Source organism: Stegodyphus dumicola, chromosome 1 (genome assembly GCF_044657685.1).
Source record: "Stegodyphus dumicola isolate Sdum_Otavi_A_Nest chromosome 1, ASM4465768v1".
NCBI lineage: Eukaryota > Metazoa > Arthropoda > Arachnida > Araneae > Eresidae > Stegodyphus > Stegodyphus dumicola.
The window spans coordinates 190,027,614-190,049,328 of NC_140768.1; the positions used below are offsets into that span (position 1 = coordinate 190,027,614).

The 21,715-nt window shown below is 30.9% G+C and overlaps 1 protein-coding gene across 1 annotated transcript in view; it reads left to right on the forward strand.

The window, feature by feature from the left end:
* The window catches only part of RhoGAP68F (Rho GTPase activating protein at 68F), a 102,470-nt gene that overhangs the window by 47,821 nt on the left and 32,934 nt on the right, over positions 1 to 21,715 (forward strand). Inside the window, exons 10-12 of the mRNA XM_085824109.1 lie at positions 6,317 to 6,393; positions 6,472 to 6,549; positions 19,700 to 19,828. Coding sequence (XP_085680235.1) covers positions 6,317 to 6,393; positions 6,472 to 6,549; positions 19,700 to 19,828 — 284 coding nt within the window. The remainder of the gene's footprint in view (positions 1 to 6,316; positions 6,394 to 6,471; positions 6,550 to 19,699; positions 19,829 to 21,715) is intronic.

A 21,715-nucleotide genomic window follows, 5' to 3' on the forward strand; every position in this document is an offset into this window, starting at 1 on the left:
ATTATAAAGTTTTATTTTGGCAACTTATTATACAATATTTTGAATCTGAAAAATAAACAAGGTATAATGCTATAAAGCACAATTTACGAAACAACTCTTAGCAAAAGCAAAATTAGCTATGTAATTAATTAAAAATATCTTCTTTTTAATTTTTTCATAGTTAGCGTTTTCCCCATGTAATTGTCTCAGAATATGCGTCAGTTTCATCTATAAAGTAATTTTACACTTTTTCCCTCCTTTTTTTTTTTCCAAAATATTTCTGGCTTTTTGTTGTTACAGAATTGGTTGGGATAATTTTTCTTTAGTATTTTTGACATTGCATCTTGGAAAATTTAGAAGGATTTGAAGGCAAGCTTTATAGACCCACGATTCTAGAAGATTCGAGAAATATGTGACAAAGTGAAAAATGTCTCCATGGTATCAACACATAATGGATGTATTTTACAGAATGTTTGTGATGAATTTCTTACTTTTTGGAGAACGTCTGGAAGAACAATGAAGACAGGAATAATATTTGAGTGTTTTACTTCTGATACTAGCATCTTTTTCTTAACATGTTTATCTTCCCTTTATTTTCTCTACTTTTCACTAGACACAAGCATGGAAAATACAGAAATGCTTCTAATCATATCACTTGGGCAGGCATTATAGAAAGGGATTTTTTATTAATAAAGAAATTGAAAACTTACAATTTAAAAGATCCATCTAATATGTTTTAATGCATCATACACAGAGCTATGCATCATGCACATTTTCTCATTTGATGCAATCTCTATGGATCCTAAATTTGACTGCATAGTGCCTTTCTAAATTCTGCTTCCAATGCCTGTCTAAATTCTAAAAGTTTTGCCATTTCTAGATTTTGTTGTTTAGTGTGTCACTAAATTCCATATTACTAAAGAAATTAAATTATTCACCTTTTCTATACATTCTAAATGCATTTAGTGATTTTAGAAAAACAGAATTCCTTAATTAAATCCAAAAATTCTAAAATGAAAAAGCAACATGCTGAAGAAAGAAACTGAATACATAAAGAAAATTATTCTTCAAAGATATGTGCAGTTATTATCATGTAAATTACATAATTGTTTATGATTTCAGCCTTTACTATAATTTTCCATTTCTGTTTCCTCATATGAGAGTTACTGAGCCAGATTAAATTTAAATTAAATTGTATAATTTTTGACCACTAGTGTCCGTCCACCTTTTTAGTTTGAATTTGACTGTTCTTGTTTAATTACGTCACCGTGAGATGTAATTGGCTTTGTTAGCATCAGAACATGCCTTTATGTTTGTTCTAAGTTCTTTTCAAATAAGAGGCTTATTTAAACCTTTGTCAAATATTGTAGTTACTTTCAGACATAGTGATAATTTGCTTCACGTCTATCGTGGTTTTTGGACTATTTAACTTTTACCAGATCAAGTAAACCCTCATACGTACATTGTAGAGATGTTGACAAATTAGGAGATAAAGCACGCAGAAACTAGCGAGAGCATTGGTTTGCATATTGAGACAAATCTCTAATTATTGTTAGAAAGGATGCTTAAAGAGAAATCGGTATAAACGAGCCAAAATATTTGGGAAGGCTTCAAATTAAAATGACAGATAAATATTTTGTTGAGTGTTGTTGTTACAAAACATAAATGTTTTGTAGCTTTTAATGTGTAATTATTCTAATATCATTTAAGAATCAGTGTCATAAATAACATGTATTTTCAACTGTGAAATTTTATTAGATTTTGATTTTAATAGTGCTTTTTTTAACAAATATTGTTAAAAAATAAAATTTAATAGTGGCCATGTAAATCCATAATGAGTAAGGTTACCTATTTATCTGATTTAATTATTTATAACTAACTGCTTACCCTTAAAAATTATCTGTACATATTAAAGCGAGTTATTGCCTACCATTAATACTCACTGTGGTCACAAGATGAAACACAAAAATGTAGAAATTCAAGTAAAGCTTATTCTTTGCATCTAGTGAGACTTAATGCAAAACAACTTATCACCTCTGGTGCTTTAATGGCTTATTGGAACCTGAAAGTATATTAACTGGGTTACAACCCCTGGAACTCTACACAAAGCTATGACACTAACTGCACCAGAGCCTGACTAACTTTTAACACTTACCAACCATGTCTACATCATGCCTTTCAGGTTTGTTCTAATCAGCAGGTCTCTCTCTAGACAAGAAGCAGTGGTGATAACATTCAGTCTTTTGGTTATGAATGATGCTGATTATGATACTTCTCATTTTAATCTATGACGTTTGACATAAAATCTACCTGTCATTTACTAAACCTCTAGACAAGCAGTTTTCAACATTTTGACTAAAGTGTACCATCTGAATAAAAATTGAAAACCTTTAGTACCACCAAAGTACTACTACCACCACCACTCTTGAACAAAGCTCAGATCGCATAAATTTACATGTACTAGAGAAAAAACTCAATCAGGATGTTGGGGTTTTGTTTCTTGAAATAAATAGTTAAAAATACTTTGCTTCTTTATGTACCACCTATTTTTTCTTACATACCACCGGTTGAGAACCTTTGCTCTAGAATGACCAAGTATGTGACAAAATGAGACATAAAAAATCAACATAAAGCTAACTGTTAGTAAAATGTAAATGTCACTTATTTTTTTTTTTTTTTCAAATATTCCAACCTGTTATAAGTGTAAAATATTTAATGCTACTTGATAAACTGCATGAAGTTTATTTTATTCTCAAACTTATTAATAATTATGTTAATTGATTTACGTTTGGTAATAATGCGTACTACTTATGGATTTTTATTTTTAGGATGGTATTAGAAAAGTGAAATTCAGGCATAGAATAATATTTTTAATTGAATTTAGTCAGTTCCCATATGCTCATAGGTCCTTAATTTTTTTCATATGGTCCTTAAAAGTACTTAATTTCCATGTGCAGAAATGTGTACGAACCCTGTTTACAATCTTACATCTTTTAGCGGTACCCAAACAAAAAAAATAAAATACCCTGCATCCGATTGAACAGAAAACTAAAAAAAAACAGTACTCAGCCCTGTGATGAAGCACTTGATCGCGAAGCTGCCACCATTGTAGTCGACTGCCGAGGGAGATAGGAATCATTGTATTATACCGTAGCGTGGGGTTCATTTGCTTCAAGCATGTTACTGTCAATTGACACATAGATGAAACCTTTTTTATTGTTTAACAATAAACTTTAATAAGTAAACAACTCAAGCAACAAGAATATTGACTTTTCTGTGTAATAGAACTCAATTTAAATCAGTATGGTCTGGAAATTGCATTATTCTACATTATATGTACAAGCATGAATAGGTAAGTCCGGCATTGTCTCCGCCGGATGAGAAAAATAATCTCTGCATAACAAAAAAAAAACAAAAAAAAGCAACCGCTTCAGCCAAAAAAAGATCGGACCATCCCGTCCAACAACCAGGGTGCAAAGTACCCTTCTGCCCACTCGTCTTCTTGTTCCTCCTTTTTCTTTCTTTTCTTTTTTTTTTTCTTTTTCTTTTTTTTCTTTTTTTCTTTTTTTTGTTTTTAATTTCTTCTGTTCAACAAACCACTTACTCCGTTGGACTAATTATTCTGCTGGCTAGGCTTTTATGGGCATTACAGGAATAAAAATTTAATAACTTTATTTGAAATGCCTTTAAAATTGTTTTTCCAGTTCAGCCTAAAGTTAATGAGTGTGTTATTTTTTAAATTTTAAGTTAGAATTCGATCACAAAAAAATTCTATCAATTGTTCTTCAGGAAATTTTTGAGTTTAATAGTTAAAAATGTTTATTTACGTTATAATGTTTATTATGTACGTTTATTTACGTACCACCTATTTTTGTCTTGCGTACCACCGGTTGAGAATCGCTGGTCTAGATGATAGTATGAACTTTATTCGCCTTGTAAGGAGGCATTTTGCAAGCTGCATACCCCCAAATTCTAAAAAAAAAAAAACCTAAAAGGCAGTGTGCTGTGTGTTGTTCCAAAAAAAGACAACAGTGGGTGAAAAAATGTAGAGAGATTTGCATTTGGCATGAAGAATGCAAAGTTGGATTATATTTAAAGTCATGTTTCAAAGTTAACCATACTAAAAAATAATTCTATAGTAATAAGTGAGTACAGACACTATTATTAACTGAACAAATAAATTATCGTGTATATTTATCAAAATCAAAAAGATTCTGTGTATTTGTATGTTTTTTTAATTAAAAAACTATTAAAATTCCTGCATTATACTAATTTTGTTAATAAAGATGTGTACAGTAATATATGAAGATAAAGAAAAAATGAGAAAAAAGAAGCCCCATATTTCAGCACCAAAATGTATCAAAATCGAGCAGTATGCAGTGGCTTAATTGTTTGGTGAGAGAAAGATGCTTGGGACATGATTCCAGCTGAAATTATACTCAAGTCATTCAAAAAGTGTTGCATCTCCTATGACTTGGATGGCACAGATGATGATGCAGTCTATCCAAGTGACGATAATGACACTTGTAGTTTTCAGGATAGCTGTGAAGAAATTTATGACAACTTGTCAATGACTGAAAAAGAATTTCAGTATTTATTTGGCAATTCTGATTCTGACTCAAAATTTGAAGGATTCGAGTAGAATTCTTTGAAATTTTTGTATATATTTTTAAATTTTATCATGTGCTAAAATAGAAATAAACAAAATTTCTTTAAATCCTTATTTTTTATTTTTATTTATTTATTTATTATTTTTTTCCTTTTGTGTGTGTGTGTTAGAATATTGCCATGCAATTTTATCAGGGGCACCGCTCATGCTACAAGTTTGTTTTTCTGAAAATTTTTCTCAAAGGAGGAGGGCTATTTATACATGGGTATATATGATATCTTTGAGGATAGATTTACAATTTTTTTTCTAAAAAAAAGAAACCTAAAAGGCAGTGGCTACAGCTTATAAAAAACTTGAATCCATATAATTTTTCATGTTGCATTGCCATTGTTTATCTGTATTCAGATAGTCTTCTATCGTGCCTACTGACTTTTCTTCATGCCATGATCCCTTAACATACTCTGCTGCATGCTGTTCTGGGGAAAGCAAGCCCCGTGTTTTAATAATTATTCAAGAAGTAATGGGGAAACAGATAAATAGTATTAAAAAAACTATCAGTAGCCTGTTGAGATTGTGTTTACATATTGGCGAAGATAAGTCTGAATTTTTTGGAAGGAGAGGAGTTTCTAAAGTTCTAAAACATTATAGTTATTTAAGCTTTTCAGTTGCTTGAATATTGAATATGAGGGTTTTTACCGTACTCTGTGCCACAATACAATTTTAAAGCTCTTATTTGTATTTTGTAGTCACCTGTGCAGACATTTTAAATAATTACATTCAGCAAAACTCTAAATGTACTGGTTTGATGGCATTCTGTGACATTTGGGAAAACATAGCATTTTTCTTGAACTGGTGTTCCACGTGCTGTTGTTGCTTAATAGCAGTACCAATTGAATTCTATAAATGAGCACTGTTTGTGCATTGATTTTTTCAATTAAATGCACTGTGAAACAAAGCAACTATCACATTTTGTTGCATGTTTTTTTAATTGCTTGTTATTGGGATGAATAACAATCCTATATTAATTTTAAAACTTATCTGTTAAGACATCTGTTAATTTAAATTTTCCTGACAGATCTTTAGGTTTTACTTTCAGTTCTGCAAAAAGTTTTTTTTTTTCTTTTGACTTGCCTAGTGAGTTCTATTTTAGAGATACTGTTACCACCATCAAGTGTTCCTGTTAAATGAAATCACTATGTAAATAAACATTAAAAAATACTTTTAGTTGTGAAACGGTACTTCTGGTCTAAAAATTTGCTATTAAGTAAAACTAAAATAATTGATGTTCTAAAACAGAAACAAAATTCAAGCAGATTTGGAAAGATAAAATGTCAAGCTGTAATATTATAATAGAAATAGGAAAATGATAATTTGTTTAAAATTGTAGGGGGTTATTCAGGTACATTAATAAAGAGAAGGCAACTTGTATTTGAACATACAGATAATCTACAGAATGTACAGAAATGCTGATGACTCTGCAAATGAGTTTTTTATGATTTTTCTGAAACTAGTTTTTTTGTAATTATGATTGTTTATTTAGCTTATACTATTAAATAAGCATTACAGTTTATATGCTGTCAGATAAGTATAATGTTATAATTTATATACTATCAGTTTACTGAATATTTGTCAGCACTATATTAGAAAATAAAAGTTAGAAAAAAATTATTATATTGATGATAATACTTCTTATTTGCGTAGGTGAAAATAAATGTGATTTTATTTCAGCATTAAGGAGCATAACAAGGGGGATCCTATACCACGTGTTATGAGAGAATGCATTGCCTACTTAGATAATGATAATGGTAAATTTTGTTTGCTTTGAAATTTCCTTGAATAATCATTTAAGATCCATTTCTAATTATTTGCTTTGTTTCTTACAGCTCTGGAAACTGAAGGCATTTTCAGGCGGTCGGCCAACACCAAAATAGTACAAGAAGTTCAGTCTTTATTTGATGAAGGTAATGCATGTTTCAGAAATTTTTCTTGTGATATTTATTAATGCACTTTTATAATTTTTCTGTTTAGAAAATTCATTGGTTTTGTATTTATTGCAGGTATTTTATGCGGGGGTATTTATTTTCCATTGATCTGCTATGCTATATTTTTGCATTACTTATTACTCGGTTTTTTTATTTAATAAAAGAACTTCCATTATATTTTAATTTTTAAAAACAAACTTTGAATTACCGAGATTTAACTTTTCTATGTGTCCTACTTTTAATATTAAGCCCTTACTTGCTTGTATCTTATTTTAATGCTAATTGATAATTCTTTCTTTTACATTAATTTTAATATTTTATTGAAAATGTTTTAATAATTTAGTCAACAAATTCCAATATTTCATTTGTTAAATTTTAATAATCATGGAAAATTAGTAAATAAAATTTCTGGGGATTGGATTTAAAATTTCTAAGCAGTATCTTTTTAAATATGCACAGCTATTTATGTTTCTAATATATGTTCTGTAATGTTTTTTGCAGTATTTAACAAAATAACAGATGAGCTTTTTAGTAAAACATAAATTTTATTCTCAGTTCATGGAGATAGATAATTTAAAATACAATTTATCCGTTACGGCATTGCACTCTAGCGTACTTTTACTATTTTTTTCTTGGTAAATTTTCAATCATCTAATAACTGTTAAAAACTTTTAGAATAACAATTTTAAACATTTCTGATGCTGTTCAGCAGTGGTTACATGATACAAATATGGCATTGCCATTCCAATATAAAGGATAATAAATATAATTATCTGTTAAATAATAAAGTATTACAACTTCCCCCACCCCCTCCAGATAAACTTTGATATTTTTATAAGTTTACATTTTTTTTTCAGGACATAATATCAACACAATACATAATTGACATACAACAAATAACTTAATAACAATCAGGAAAAGAGGAAAGAACAAAATAATTTGTTTAAATTCTTTAATCAGGTCAGGGAGTATGACTTAATGCATCTACATTCTTATTGTTTTTACCACTTTGATGAACGACAGTGTAATTGTGGGGTTGTAATACTAGTGCCCACCTTATAAGTCATAGATTTAGACTCACATTATCTTTATAAACTAAGGGATTATGATCGGTCATGATGAGGAATTTAGTATGCCCATCTAAATAACATTGCATTTCTTTACAACGAATATTATGGCGGCGCATTCCTTTTCTGCAATAGAGTACTTTTTTCAGTTTCTGTAAACTTTTTACTGAGGTATAACATTGGATGTTCATTGTCTCATTCATCTCTCTGAGCTAAAATAACACCCATAATATAGTTTGAAACATCTGTTTGCAAAATGAACTCCTTATTGAAATCAGGTGAGTGTAATAGAGGCTTTTGTAGCAGTTTTACTTCTTCAACAACTTGCTCTTGTCTGTTTAGTTTCTTTAAAACTTCTCCTTGACTTGCATTTCAACTCTAGAGCTTGCAATTAATCTAGAATTTTTAACTGAGAATCATTTAACTTTGTCTGTTTTTTCTTGTCAGATAATTTTTGCTCCTTGCGAGATGAACTTTTGTTATCTGTTACTTGCATTCTCATTGAATGTGGCAACTTTGAGTATCCTTTATCATGTTTGTGCCTCTTTGCTAAGTTTTCTGACGTGTGCATAGATTCTGAACGTATTTTTAATTTCTTAGCTTTAGAAGCATCTTCATGAGTTCTTTTATCTGCTGTTAACAAACTGTCAAACTCATCTTTGCTTTTTGGAGAAGAAAGAACTTGTAGAGGAATAATCACACACACTATCCATAGAAGATGAATCACCAGGTAAATAAGGTGAGTCAACTTCCATATAAAAAACTTCAGTTTTCTCATCAGGAGATGAACGCTTAGCTTGTTGGTTAGGTTTCTGTGAAGCATTGACAGAAGCTTGACTTTTAGCAAGGTGGGTATTGACAACATTACCCTGAGTTTTAGCACTATTATTTGTTTGGTTCTGTACCAAAGATGTATAGTTCTGCATTTGATCCCTATATTTTTCAGGAATAACAATTAATTCCCTTTCCTTTCCATTTTTATCTATTTTCTTTTTCACCAACAACCTGTTTCTTTTACTTTGAAATCATTTGTCTTTTACTTGTTTTCTTTTACTTTGAAATCATTTGTCTTGCTGAAATTTTTATTTTTAGCTTCACTAAGCAGTGAGGCTAGATCTCTGCTTTGATGTTAAGATTCAGTTCATTCCTTAGAATTAATATTAATTACTCTCTTAATTTCCTTGTTCTTCCTCATCAGCTTGCAGTATCTTTGTCGGTCTGAATAAACATCAGTTCTAATTTCTCCATTTCGGTGTCTCTACTTCAATTTTCTTCACGAGATCTTTTTACTTGAGATCATGTTAAAACTGCATTTATCCTTCTAAATTTAAGAATGATTTATCTTTGAACAGTTGAGCAGTTTTTTTACTCAATACGTATCTGCCAGGATCATTTGTAACAACAGCTGCCTTTGTCTTTATAACATGTACTGTGGTTCCTCTGTCTCGAAGAATAGGCATTTCATACCCATCAACTAAGCCATTAATTGTATATGGTTCTAGCAAATCATCTTTGGAAGATATGCAATTTACCCTTTTCATTTGGTTTTAAGCGAGAACATTGAGGCTTAAAATGTTCGTATGACCTGCACTCGAAACAATGTTGTCAGTACCTTTTGTCATATAAATTTTATTGGTTCTTGTTTTGGAACTGATTTCTTCTTGGTGATCTTTTTGATATTTTGAATCATCCCATTTATCAGAATGCTTAAAATGAGGCAGATGCTCTATTTTTCACAAAATTATCATAACAAGGTTTAAATGATCCTTTATTAATTCTCTCAGTTTGATTGGCAGAAAATTTTTGTTTTATTGTTTTTCTCATATCTTCAAAATCTTCAATTTTCTTAACCATCTCAGTAGGTGAAATGATGGTAGTCCATTCATCCATAAAATGTTCTTTAATATCAGGATAAGTACACTTTTCAATTGATCAACAAGTATGATATCTTTTAGCTGTTCAAAAGTTTTAATGTTTAAACCATTAAGCTATCCTTCTAAATAATTCTTTAATTTATAGTAGAAATCATACTTAGTACATACCTGCCAACTTTTACGAATTTTTCGTAATTTTTGCGAAAATGCGTTTGTCTTTACGATTTTATGATCATAATCCATTTTTTACTATTTTTTTTTTTCCTTTTTCAAGTGTTTTTAGTGATTTTTGTCAAAATTTTAGAATTTTTCACCATTTCAGCGATTTTTGCCAATTGCATCGTGTTTTACCGCCAACTACCGACTACTTCGAATCCAGTAACCTGCGGTTTCTCCCAACTCGCCGCTTAACCAGCCAATCCAATGCGCTGAACTTGTTTCTCCCACTCTTTTCTTTGTGGGAGCCAGATTATTTTTTTCGCATTCGCTTCAGCAAGGGAATTACTCAGCGAGCGTGGATTGTCGCATTCTGATTTTTTTTTTTTTTTTTTTTTTGTTTGTTTGCACGTGCTACAAATTTTCTTAATACGTCGTTGTTACGAAATGAGTTCAAAAAAACCGTATTCTCAATATTTTCGGCCTGCCTATAAAGCTGAATTTCCAACAGTTAAAGAATCCTTCAAAGGAAATAACTATGCATTTTGCAACGTGTGCGTGTGTGACTTCATAATAAGTCACGGTGGAAGAAATGACATTGTGATGCATGTTAAGTCTAAAAAGCATGAAGTTAATGCTTCGGCTTCGACAACGTCAAAGAAAGTGGATGATTTTTTTTTTCAAATTCGACTACGAATTCGGATGCCGATGTCATTTTGGCAGAGTGTTTGTTTACTGCATTCCTCATCGAACACAAGGTGCCGCTAAGCGCTGCCGATCAGGCCGGTCAACTTTTAAGACGGATGCTTCCCGACTCCAAGATTGCTCAGAAATATGCTTCTGCTCCCACGAAAACATCTTCTATTGTGAACGAAACTGCTTGCAATGCAAAAAGTAAAACGATAGCTGCACTCTAGAATTCAGCATTTTCGGTGTCAATCGATGGCAGCAACGACAGCGACTGGAAGCTTTACCTCAGCATTGTCACATATTTCTGTGATGTTTCTAATGAAATGAAAACTCATCTTTTGCGTCTTCCATTGTTAAATGGACTGAGGAAAATATTGCCTCCTTGGTTGAGTTGAAACAACTTAACATCCAAATATCAAACTGCATTTCATTTGGTGCAGATAATGCTCATGTCATGGTGGGTGACAAAAAGGGTGTAGCCTCTTTCTTCAAAAAAGAACAAAATGAATTAATTGTTATTGGATGCCCATGCCACTTAATTAATTTGGCAGCAGAAAAAGCTGCAGCTGCTTTACCATTAAATATTGACCAGCTTCTGATTGATGTGTTTTTCTATCTGGAAAAAAGTGTAAAAAGAAAAGAATTTCCAAGAACTGTGCTCTGGTGAAACGAGAAAAATTCTGAAACATGTATGCACGAGATGGTTATCCTTAGGCAGAGCGCTAGGAAGGTTGAAACAAGTGGCTATTGAACAAAACAGCGGCTATTGAACAGTGGGATGCATTGCTAAAATATTTCCACGAAGAGACCAAAATGAAACCACAGATCCCATCAAATTTGTTGGTATATAAGATTCCGAAAACCAACTTTGCTTCTAATCAAAATGCTTTAAAAGGGAAAAGCCAACACACAGAATCAAACCCTTTAAAAAGAAAATGCTTAGAAGACTCCTCAAAGGACAACTTTTTAAAGAAGTTGAAGGGAAGAAGAAACAATCTTCTATTAGCCTGGATGAAAGGATTTTCTATCTTGTTTCTTCGGATTTGAACAAAGCATATTGTAGTTTTGTGTTAAGTACCATTAAGATTTTTGAAAGTGTAAATACCCTTCTACAATCAGCTTCGCCAAAATCTCCCCTGCTTATCCAAATTATTAATGATCTTTTAAAAGAACTTTATACTAAATTTGTAAAACCGTCCGTTGTGAAAAACAGTGTGTTGATTCGTATTGCCTATAATAGTTTGGCAAATCAAGAGGATGACAATGATCTTATAATTGGAAATCAAACCAGGGAACTTGTAAATTCTTTGAAAGATCATGAGAAAAAATAATTTTTTCAATGTGTGAGAAAGTACTTTTCCTCAGCCTGTGATTACATTGTAAGGAAGTTTCCTTTGCAAAATGAAGTTCTTTTAAATGCTGAAGTGGCAAATTTGAAACAAATTGAAAATTCATCTTTTGAAAAGATTTGTTTTTTTATTGATAAATTTCCATTTTTGTTAACAATTAAAGAAAATGAATGCCATAATGATGCTTTAGATGAACTACAGAACCAATTTTCTGCTGCACAGTTTAAAGACTTTGCCAGTTCTGGAGAAGATAGACTTGGTATCCTCGTTGGTACCTTAAAAAGAATAAAAAAAGCTGATGGAACACCAAAATATGATAGACTAGCAAGAGTTTTATGTGCTATTCTCGTAATTACACACAGTAATGCTGAGTGCGAGAGAGTCTTCAGTGTTGTGAAGAAAAACAAAACTATGTTTCGTTCTTCAATTTCACCAAAAACTCTAGAAAACATTTGAATTGCTAAATGTTATGAGGAAACTAATTGTTATGACAGGAAATTTTCCAAAGAATTTTTGGCTAAAGCCAAAAAATGCACTCTAAATTCATTGCAATAATTTTTTTGTGTAACATTAAGTTCTTGTTTTATGTTTCCTAATAAATTTTTTAGTTACTACTTAATTGAGATTTACTAATGTAAGTACAATTTTCCTTTTTATATTTGTATAAATTGTTATTTTTTTAATATCAAAGCATGATATTAATTCTTCGTGTTCTTCTGAATTTTGGAGAAATCTTCTGAATTTTTATCTTTAGAGGTTGGCAGGTATGTTAGTACTTTCAGTAGATTTTTTAAGTTTATTAAATAGTTGTCAAAATTTTTCCGCACTCAAATTAAATCATTATTAAAGTTTTTACATATTCATATTTTTTCGCTTCCTCTTCTGGTTCTCTAGCAATAAGCTGAACAATATCAGGAGGCAGCAATGAAATAAGTCCAGTCACTTGATTTTCAGCAGGTATATTCATGATTTTAGTTTGACACTCATAATACCAGAAATTACTTCATCTTCTTTAGGGTTAAAACCGTGGCATGACATCGTGAATTCTGATTCTTAAAAGCTACTAAGGTAACTGTGTAGTTTCTACCGGCTGTGCTCTTGCAGCTATTGCTTTAAAGTTTCTGTAGCTCAAAAGCTCTAATTTGTTCTTCCTTTTTGCGTTCTTTTTCTCTTTCATGTTCTTCTTTTCTTTCTCTTTCTTCTAGCTTTCGCGTTCCTTTCTCTTTATTCTCTTTCTACTCTTTCGCCTTCTTTTTCCCTTTCTTCTCTTTTGCATTCTACCTAATTCTTTCTCCTCTAATTGCAGCCAGTAGTTCTCGGGTAAACTCCTCATCATAACTGGGACTTTAAGTAATCAATTTATGCAACTGAGCAATCTTATATTGAGGTCTCATGGTTAAACCTAACTCTTCTGCTAGTACTTTCAAACCCTGTTTTCTACTCCTAGCTAAGAATGGTATGTTGAACAAGTTACCTTTAATAGGCTTTCTTTTAAAATTGAATCTTAAAAATCATACTTGTATTAAAAATATATAAATTTCGCCAAGACTTAACTTGCCAAATACGAAATTCACTCTAACCAATTGGAAAGAATCATTTAAACAACTTTACCAGTTTGGCACAAAATAAAATAATACTACACCGGATTGACGTTTTAACTCACTATTCACAAGCCTCAGTCGTTGGTGATAACTATATAAACACTTTTTCCAGTTAGGCAATACAATGGAATTTTACCCACTTCAGTTTGACAGTTATGCTATCTATCTCCATGCCTGGTTGGCAATAACAAAAACACTTTTTGCCAGTTTGGCAATATAATTTAGCTGTAATACGTCAGAATGACATTACTATCTACCATACGCCTGGATGGCGAGAACCAAGAAAAGACTTTTGCCAGTTTGGCAGTACAGTAAAATCACACTAAGTCAGTTTGACATTACCATATATTTTCCATGTGCCTGCTTGGCACAAATTCAAAAACATAGTTAGCAGTTCTTTTTTTTTTTTTTTTTTTTTTTTATATATGTATAAATGTTGGAATGGCTTACACGTATCAATTATCAACATAAAAATTCAATACAAATATTAATAAAGCCTAAATAATAATTTTTAAATACTTCTTTACCAAAAATATCAATTATAATTTACATTTAATATTTTTAGTATCAGAAATTTTAAACAAAAACTTACAATATTTAAATATAATTCTGAAATGAAATACTAAAACTCAATAAACACTTTTTTCTTAAAACCAAAAGTTAATCTTATCTTCGGAGATCAGCAATATCCTATCCTGACAATTCTTTGCTCGGATGCAAGTTATAGAAACACAGACCTTAGAATGATCCGCTGCAAAAACTGGCTTTAAACTTCTGACATCCGTTCCTCCTTGAAATAAACAAACTCGGCAATTGGTACTTGCAAACTTGTTCTCAGAATTTCTGCAACCTTCTGGGATTAGGAGACAAGCACCATCAAAATTGATAAATGCACTCCTAATTTCCAGGATCTCGGTGGAACCTCCAATTTTATAAGACTGTAACACTTTTTGCAGTATTTAACAAAATAACAAACGAGCTTCTTCGTAAAACATAAATTTTATTCTCAGTTCACGGAGATAGATAATTTAAAATACAATTTATCCTTTACAGCATCACACTTACTCTTATTATTTCTTTCTTGATGAATTTTCAGTCATCTACTAACTGGTAAAAACTTTTGCAATAACAATTTTAAACATTTCTGACATTGCTCAGCAATGGTTACACGATACAAATATGGTGTTGCCATTCTAATATCAAGGCTAATAAATACAATTATCTGTTAAATAATAAAATATTACAGTTCCAATTATAATGTAACTAAAACAAGCATATAAATATATAAACTACATTTTGGCCCAAAAACTAAGTAAATTGCCCCTTAACTGCAGTTCTTGCAAACCAAGAATTACTGCATTATTTACGAAAATAAAATAACTTAAAGCAGCGATTTCCAAACTTTTTTACATACGGAGCCCTATTTAGAAATCAGTTTCTATGGAAGAACCTTGTAGACCTACTCTATGTCTTGCAAGTTAATCGTGTGTAGATGTAGTGTTAGAGGGAAAGAAAAGGGAACAGAGAGAAAAGGTATACATGAGCGACAGCACAATATCCATGGAAAGACATTATTTGAAAAATTTTTAAATTTATATTAATATCTTGGTTTATACTTAACTACCAACCAATAACCGTGATTTAATCATAATTTTGCTATATGAAAAGTTATTTCAGAGTTCTGTAAATTACATTAGTTATTCAGTAAATTAAATTAATTTTATTATTAGTTATTATTATTACATTAGTTATTTGTGACAACAGATTACTGGTGAGAGCAAAAAAGATCCATAGAATAAACACAATTTATTCATTATACAGTCAAAAGTCTTTAATCCGGACGTCCATAATCCGAAATGATCTATATAATCCGGACCTGAAAGCTACAAACTTTCTGCACATGCGCATATGTGCTTACGCATGCGCATAATACGTTTATGCGTGTGCGTTTAATGTATAACGGACGGTATAAGCTAAACTAAAATTATCTAATTATGTATTTTAGTTAATGTTGCAGATTGCGTCGTTCCTTAATCTTCTAATTGGATTCGGCGTATTATTTTTTGCAAACTGTTAGAGCAATTTTATAAAAGTAATCTTGAGCTTTCGATTATGTCAAAAAGAATTTCCGATTCTGGAGCTGCCAAAAAATTTACAAAGTGAAAGCATGTTTTGATGTCCATCAAACAAAAAGTGGAATTGCTGCAAACTCTAACCATTCCGAAATCTGTTTATGAATTTCACGCTGCTCTGTGGGGGTGGGGGGACGTCGCGGCATGCAATGAACTGGAAGTTGATCTGTCAGCACTATCCTTATCTTCAGGGCAGATGCTTTTATTTTATTCGGCTTATAATTCCTTACTAAATGTAGTATTTCATCTCGATGTACTCCGTCTTTGATATGATTTAAATCAAATTCCTCCTCAATATAAATACCATGAATACACACCAAATAGTTTTCTGATTGCGATTTTCTAATTTCAACTATGCGTAATGTATGCTTTACGCATGCCCGCGTTGAAAGAAATGTTTAATAAAGTAAACAAATAAATATTAAGCTTTATTTTTTGTAAATTTTGAAACCCTTTAGATAATAACTGCTCTTTATTTCATAAATTATGGTTTTATATTTTTAATTTTATAATTTCTGCATGCCATCTTACTAAATTTAAACTGATGATCTATAATCCTGAAAAACCGCTAATCCGGAACCGCCGAAGTCCCGACGAGTCCAGATTAAAGACTTTTGACTGTATTCAAGTTATTCATTGTATCTTTGTTCATTATTTCTTATTCATAATTCTTATTGTTCCTTTCAGGAGACAATTTGAATTTAATTTTACTAACTAGAGTGCATTGCTATGGAACAAGTAGAACTAAAATTTGTTATGGAACATTAGAACTAAAATTTAAGACACAATAGTAACATAAGTTAAGCAGCTTCTGTACTTTGTTTTGGCATTTACTATATAAGTGAAAAATCCCACTTCGTTGAGATATGTAGTTGTGAAAGGCAGCAATGGTTATTTTTCTGTCTCAGATGATTTGTAGTTTGCTGCGAGATGTCAAAGACCTTGTATTCACCTAAATTTAAACTGAGTGGCTTTTTTTGGAAGGGGATAACTTGGTTGTTTGTTTTTTAACACTATTGAATGCATTTAATATTCATTTAAAATCATCAAGCAAGTTCCCTTAAGCTGTTAGAAAATAATACTCAAACAAGTTTTTCAGAGCTTAGAGATGTGTGTGCCTAATGTTTTTTTAAATTGTGGTGTCAAGAAATTGTAAATCGCCAAGACAACCTCCTTACTTTGACATATAGCAGGAAAGACTCAAGATGACTTCCCAATTTTCACACACTAGTTTGAACAGTGTTCTTTTAAAAAGTTGCAATTTTATATAATTTTTAATGGTCATTCAACAATATCATAAGCTCAGAAGACATTTTCCTCGAGACTAGTGCATGTCTATGAAAAACAAAATGGCTGTGTTTCTTTTCCTTATCTTTAAGTATTTTAATTCATCCCGGCACTGCACACTTAATTGCCTTTACCCATTAGTGCATACATTGCATGAGTTTCCTATGATATTTCATTTGATGAAAAGAGTTCATTCAAAATATTAAATATTTCACTTCCGGATATGCTTGCTGGTGGGTAGTAATTTGCAAAGAAATTCCTGTTGATAACTTTATAAATAAGTGTTGAGAGGAGTTAAAATTAACAATTCAGCAACGTCAGTCAGTTCATCCATTTTCAGCATGAATTTTGTGTACTTGATGTGACTGAGAATTGTCTCTTTTCATCATCAGTTGTATTGTTGATTGGTTGAGCAATATTGTTGTATTACAAATGTAGATACAGAATGTGGTACAAAGTTGTACTGTCTATAAATTTGTTTATATTAATTTTGTGACCGCTTTTTAAAAATGCTAAACTTTATATGCATTTTTAAGTCAACATTTTCCATGAGGATATGGGGAAAAAAGGTTATGCCATGCTTCCATCATTTGAATTGCCAAAACTGTGCATTGGTCTGTCTACAATTAATCCAGCATTTTCTAAATAGCTTTTGAATGATTTTGTTTCACTGAATTACCTTTCATCACCTTTTCGGGCTTGCGGTTTGTTACTTCCTTGCACAAAGTAAAGGAAATGATGTAAACAAAAAAAAAAAACAAAAAAAAAATTTCCGGGTATCAGTTTTCAATGGAAATATCTATTTTGACATCAAATGCAATTTAAGGATGTTTTTGCATGACATTTGTATATAAGAACAAAATAAAGGATGCTTTTTTCCCAAACGAATTATAAAACTGATTTCAAATGGATTCAGAAATTTTTTCAGTGGTGTCTATGCGTACATATGTATGTATGTATCTCACATAGCTCAAAAACAAGTAGTCTCTGAATGTTGAAATTTTGTATATTAGACTGCTATAACATGTTGTACACCCCACTTTCTGGTTGCAGTCGGCCTCACCCAAAAGTATATGTATATTATAAAGAAGTATAAAAATAGGCTAAAAGTTAGAATTTAAAAAAAAATTTAAACCTATCCTGCACTATAGCTGTAGGATTGAAGTAGAATAAATTTAAAGCATCTAAATTTATTATTAAATTGGAATAAAAGCAAGACAATTCCTCTATGATATAAATATTGCAACTGTATGTAAGAGGTTTACAACAGTATCAAAACAAATCCATTTAGAGAAAGAATTCAAGTAGAACAAACTCAAAAAATAAAAATGCAAAAGGGAAAATTTACAAAATTATCCAAGTAAAAATTAATCTCCTTTTTCTTGAAAGTCCAATTCAGAACTCATCATTATATGTGTATCATGCTTTCTTCCATGTTAGCAAATATAATACAATACAAAGTCCGAGATCCAGACATCCAATATCAGGAATGATCTAAAATCCAGACCAACAAATTTTTTTTAATGCTTTTTGCATGCACATTTGATTTTTTCCCCATAAGAAAGCATGTGGAGATTTCTTTTGAATCTTCACATGAAATTAAGAATCCCGATTCTCAGTTTCACTTCGGAACTGAATAAAATACCTCATTATTGAAAAATCAATCATTTTAGCATAAATTTGTCTGATCAGTAATTTAGCTTCGTAGCTGCATATCTGCTTTTCCAATTAATGGATTTTGTAAAGAAGTATGGAGAAGCGGAGAAGTGAAGATGATATAACAGAAGTTTTTCATTGCAATGACAATATTCCAATCATCAATCAATTAACGGATGGTGAAATCTCTAGTATGGTTCTAGATCCAGAAAATACTGTTACTGATAGAGAAGAGAGATGAAAGGTTATTCGAAATGAAAAAATTTCGATTGACGAGTTAGTCGGAATTCTTGACGCAGCAACTACAGGACTTGAACAGTGGAACTTTGTAACTGAACAAGAAATTATGTCTGTCTGCAGAATTGAAGAGAAAGTATAAACACAAAAAATGAAGCAACATAAACAATTTACATTCAAAAAAATGTTTAATAAAGTAAACAAAGATAAATATTAAGCTTTTTTTTTTTTTTTTTTTTTTGTAAATTATGATACTTTTTTGATCATACATGCTTCATTATTTCATAAATCACAATTTCATATTTTTAATTTTATAATTTCTGCATGTAGATTTAAGCTGATGATCTAAAAATCCGGAATCGCCGAAGTCCCGATGAGTTCGGATCTGACTTTGTACTGTATTAATCATTCTGATGTGATGCACCACAGGGAATAAGTACTGTTGGTTATGAGATGTCTAAATGATCAGTGGGTGTAGCTATTTCCTGTGAATGCTTAAGAAGCACATGTCCAACCATTTGAGAAAAAATTTGATTACTAAAGAAGGCATTTCTATTGTTTCCCATGCATTTTCCCTCTAGACATCCTTAAACCAGATTAAAGTAGCATTTTTGATTTAAAAAGAAAATTTTTATTGAATGATGTGGATTAGAGTAAGAAAAAAACTGTATTATATTAGTATAGTGTTTGTTTGGATCATTTTAGTGCTCAGAATGTGTATTTTCAGTAACGAAGCAATTTCAGAAATTGTGAAAAAAATTGACGTCATAAATATAAATTGTGAGAATTTGACTTTGAGTAATGCTGTATCAAAACTGAATTATATAAAAAAATCAACTTTATTTTTTTTTGCCAACATCTTAAATAGAAGTGTTCATATTCAAACAGAAATGTGTGTTATTTTCTTTTCAAACACAATTTTTTGAGCTGTTACTGATCTATAATGGCCAAATCCATAGCCTGTAATGTCAGAAAGGGCTGAATGTTAGTTGATTGAGATTTAGTTTTATTTTAGATAGATCTGTTAAGTGTAGTTACTTGTTTTATTTTTTAAACATCTCTTTCTCTCTGTGAATTCAGGGAAACCTGTCTGTTTTGACGATTATGGAGATATACATGTTCCTGCTGTGATATTAAAAACTTTTCTCAGAGAATTAGACGAGCCAATTCTTACATTTGAGCTATACGATGAAATCATGACTTTCCAAGGTAATTTTTAAACTTAACATGATTTTATCAAATGTTATAAATGTTTTGTGCATGGCCAAAGTAACCAGTTTTCTATAGCTTGAATCTATATAGCTTTTTTCACATCTATAAAAAAAATTCATGACAGTATGGTATTTTTAGTAATTTAGAATTTCTTTTTTATCTTGTAGGTTTATAATTTAATATTGTCACTTACATTTATTAATATTGAACACTGTAATATTATAGAGGCATTTATAAGTTTACCTCCTATAAAAACAAATGCATGATTGAATTTTTTACCTTATTAACTTTCTGATATTTTATTCTGGGTATTAATTTAAAAGATATAGAAGATGGTTATAGATTCAATATTCAAGCAAATTTATATAGAGGACCATAATTCGGAGATCTTTATAGATTCCTGGGGTATTTATAGGATTCCTTGCCAGTGCGGTTTAATTTACATTGGCCAAACTAAGAGAGCCTTAAAATTTCGCGTCAAAGAACATGAGGCATATGTTAGAAAAAAGGAAACACAGAAGTCTTCTGTTGCTCAACATTGTTGGTCCGAAAATCACACTTTCAATTTTTCTGCTGCCAAAATTATTCAAAAAACATCTTCTATTGGAAAACTGGATTTTCTAGAGGCATTTCACATTCATAAAAATCTTTCTGTTCTAGTTAACGATCCTAATTCCAATCCAAATTTGCCTTCGGCTTTTAGAGAAATTATGTTTTAGTTCTGGTTTCGCCAACAGATGGCGCCACTTGCTTATTCTTGTCCAGGCTTTCTTATCTTATCTAAACATTATTTCCTATCTTGTTCATTTGCGGTTTTGCAGCTGAAGATGATGGTTCGGTAAAACCATCGAAACTAGTCCTGTGAAAATTTTGTAAATTAACGCTGATTTTTGTTGTTTGACTTCTGAATTAATCTTTACAGATCTCAAGTTGAAAACCCTAACTCCTAAACTGCAATTTTTCAAATAAAAACTAATATATTTTTTAAGTGATGTGATAATAAAATTGGATTGTCAGGCAATTTCCCTAATTTTATTGTGTAATATGCATGAAGACAATGGGCCATTTTTTATCCTATTCTTCAAATACTGAAATTAATTTTGATTTGAATGCATTGTAATTGAAAAATAATAAGTATAAAATATGAGGATAATAATACTTTATTAAGTAGCATATTAAAATTTATAACTTATTATTATTTATTACCAATTTTATTAATATTGTTTAGATGTCAGTAATTTGAAATGAAGATTTATAATAGTAGAGAAGTGGCCAGATTCAAAGGAATAGCTGAAAAACCCATTGATCTGAACTTGTCACATATTCGTGCAATTTAATATTTGCTAGGAGGAACTGCTCAGTATTTTTTTTTAATCAGTGCAACAGTAAAATTCAATATTGTTTCAAAAGAATAAATTGAGTTTAATTAAAAAAATTAAATTTAAATACATATTCAATTAAATATTCTTTGCGCCATTGCTGCAAGGAATGAAATTTAAATTTAAACAAATTTAAGGAAGCACTTCCGGAGAGAACCCGGTGAATGTAAACATTGCCAAATTTGGCGATAATAGTTAAAATCTGGTAACCCAGCGAATTCAACCTATTCGCTTGTTGCAACCATTCATCTTGCGTCCATTTTGTTTCGTTATCACTGTGGTTCTTCGATTTTGCAGATTTCTATTATTCTTCTTTTACTTATTACTTTTTTTTCTTAATTTTTTAACAACGAATAGATAGAAATATTTTCGTAGATCCCGGTTCTCGGTTCGGGATGAAAGGAAGAAAATAAAGCGGGAGGGGTGAATGCTAATTTTTAACACGGCTGCTCACGTTGTGTTCTTAATTATTAACAGCTGTACGCACGCAGAACCATGAGGTTCG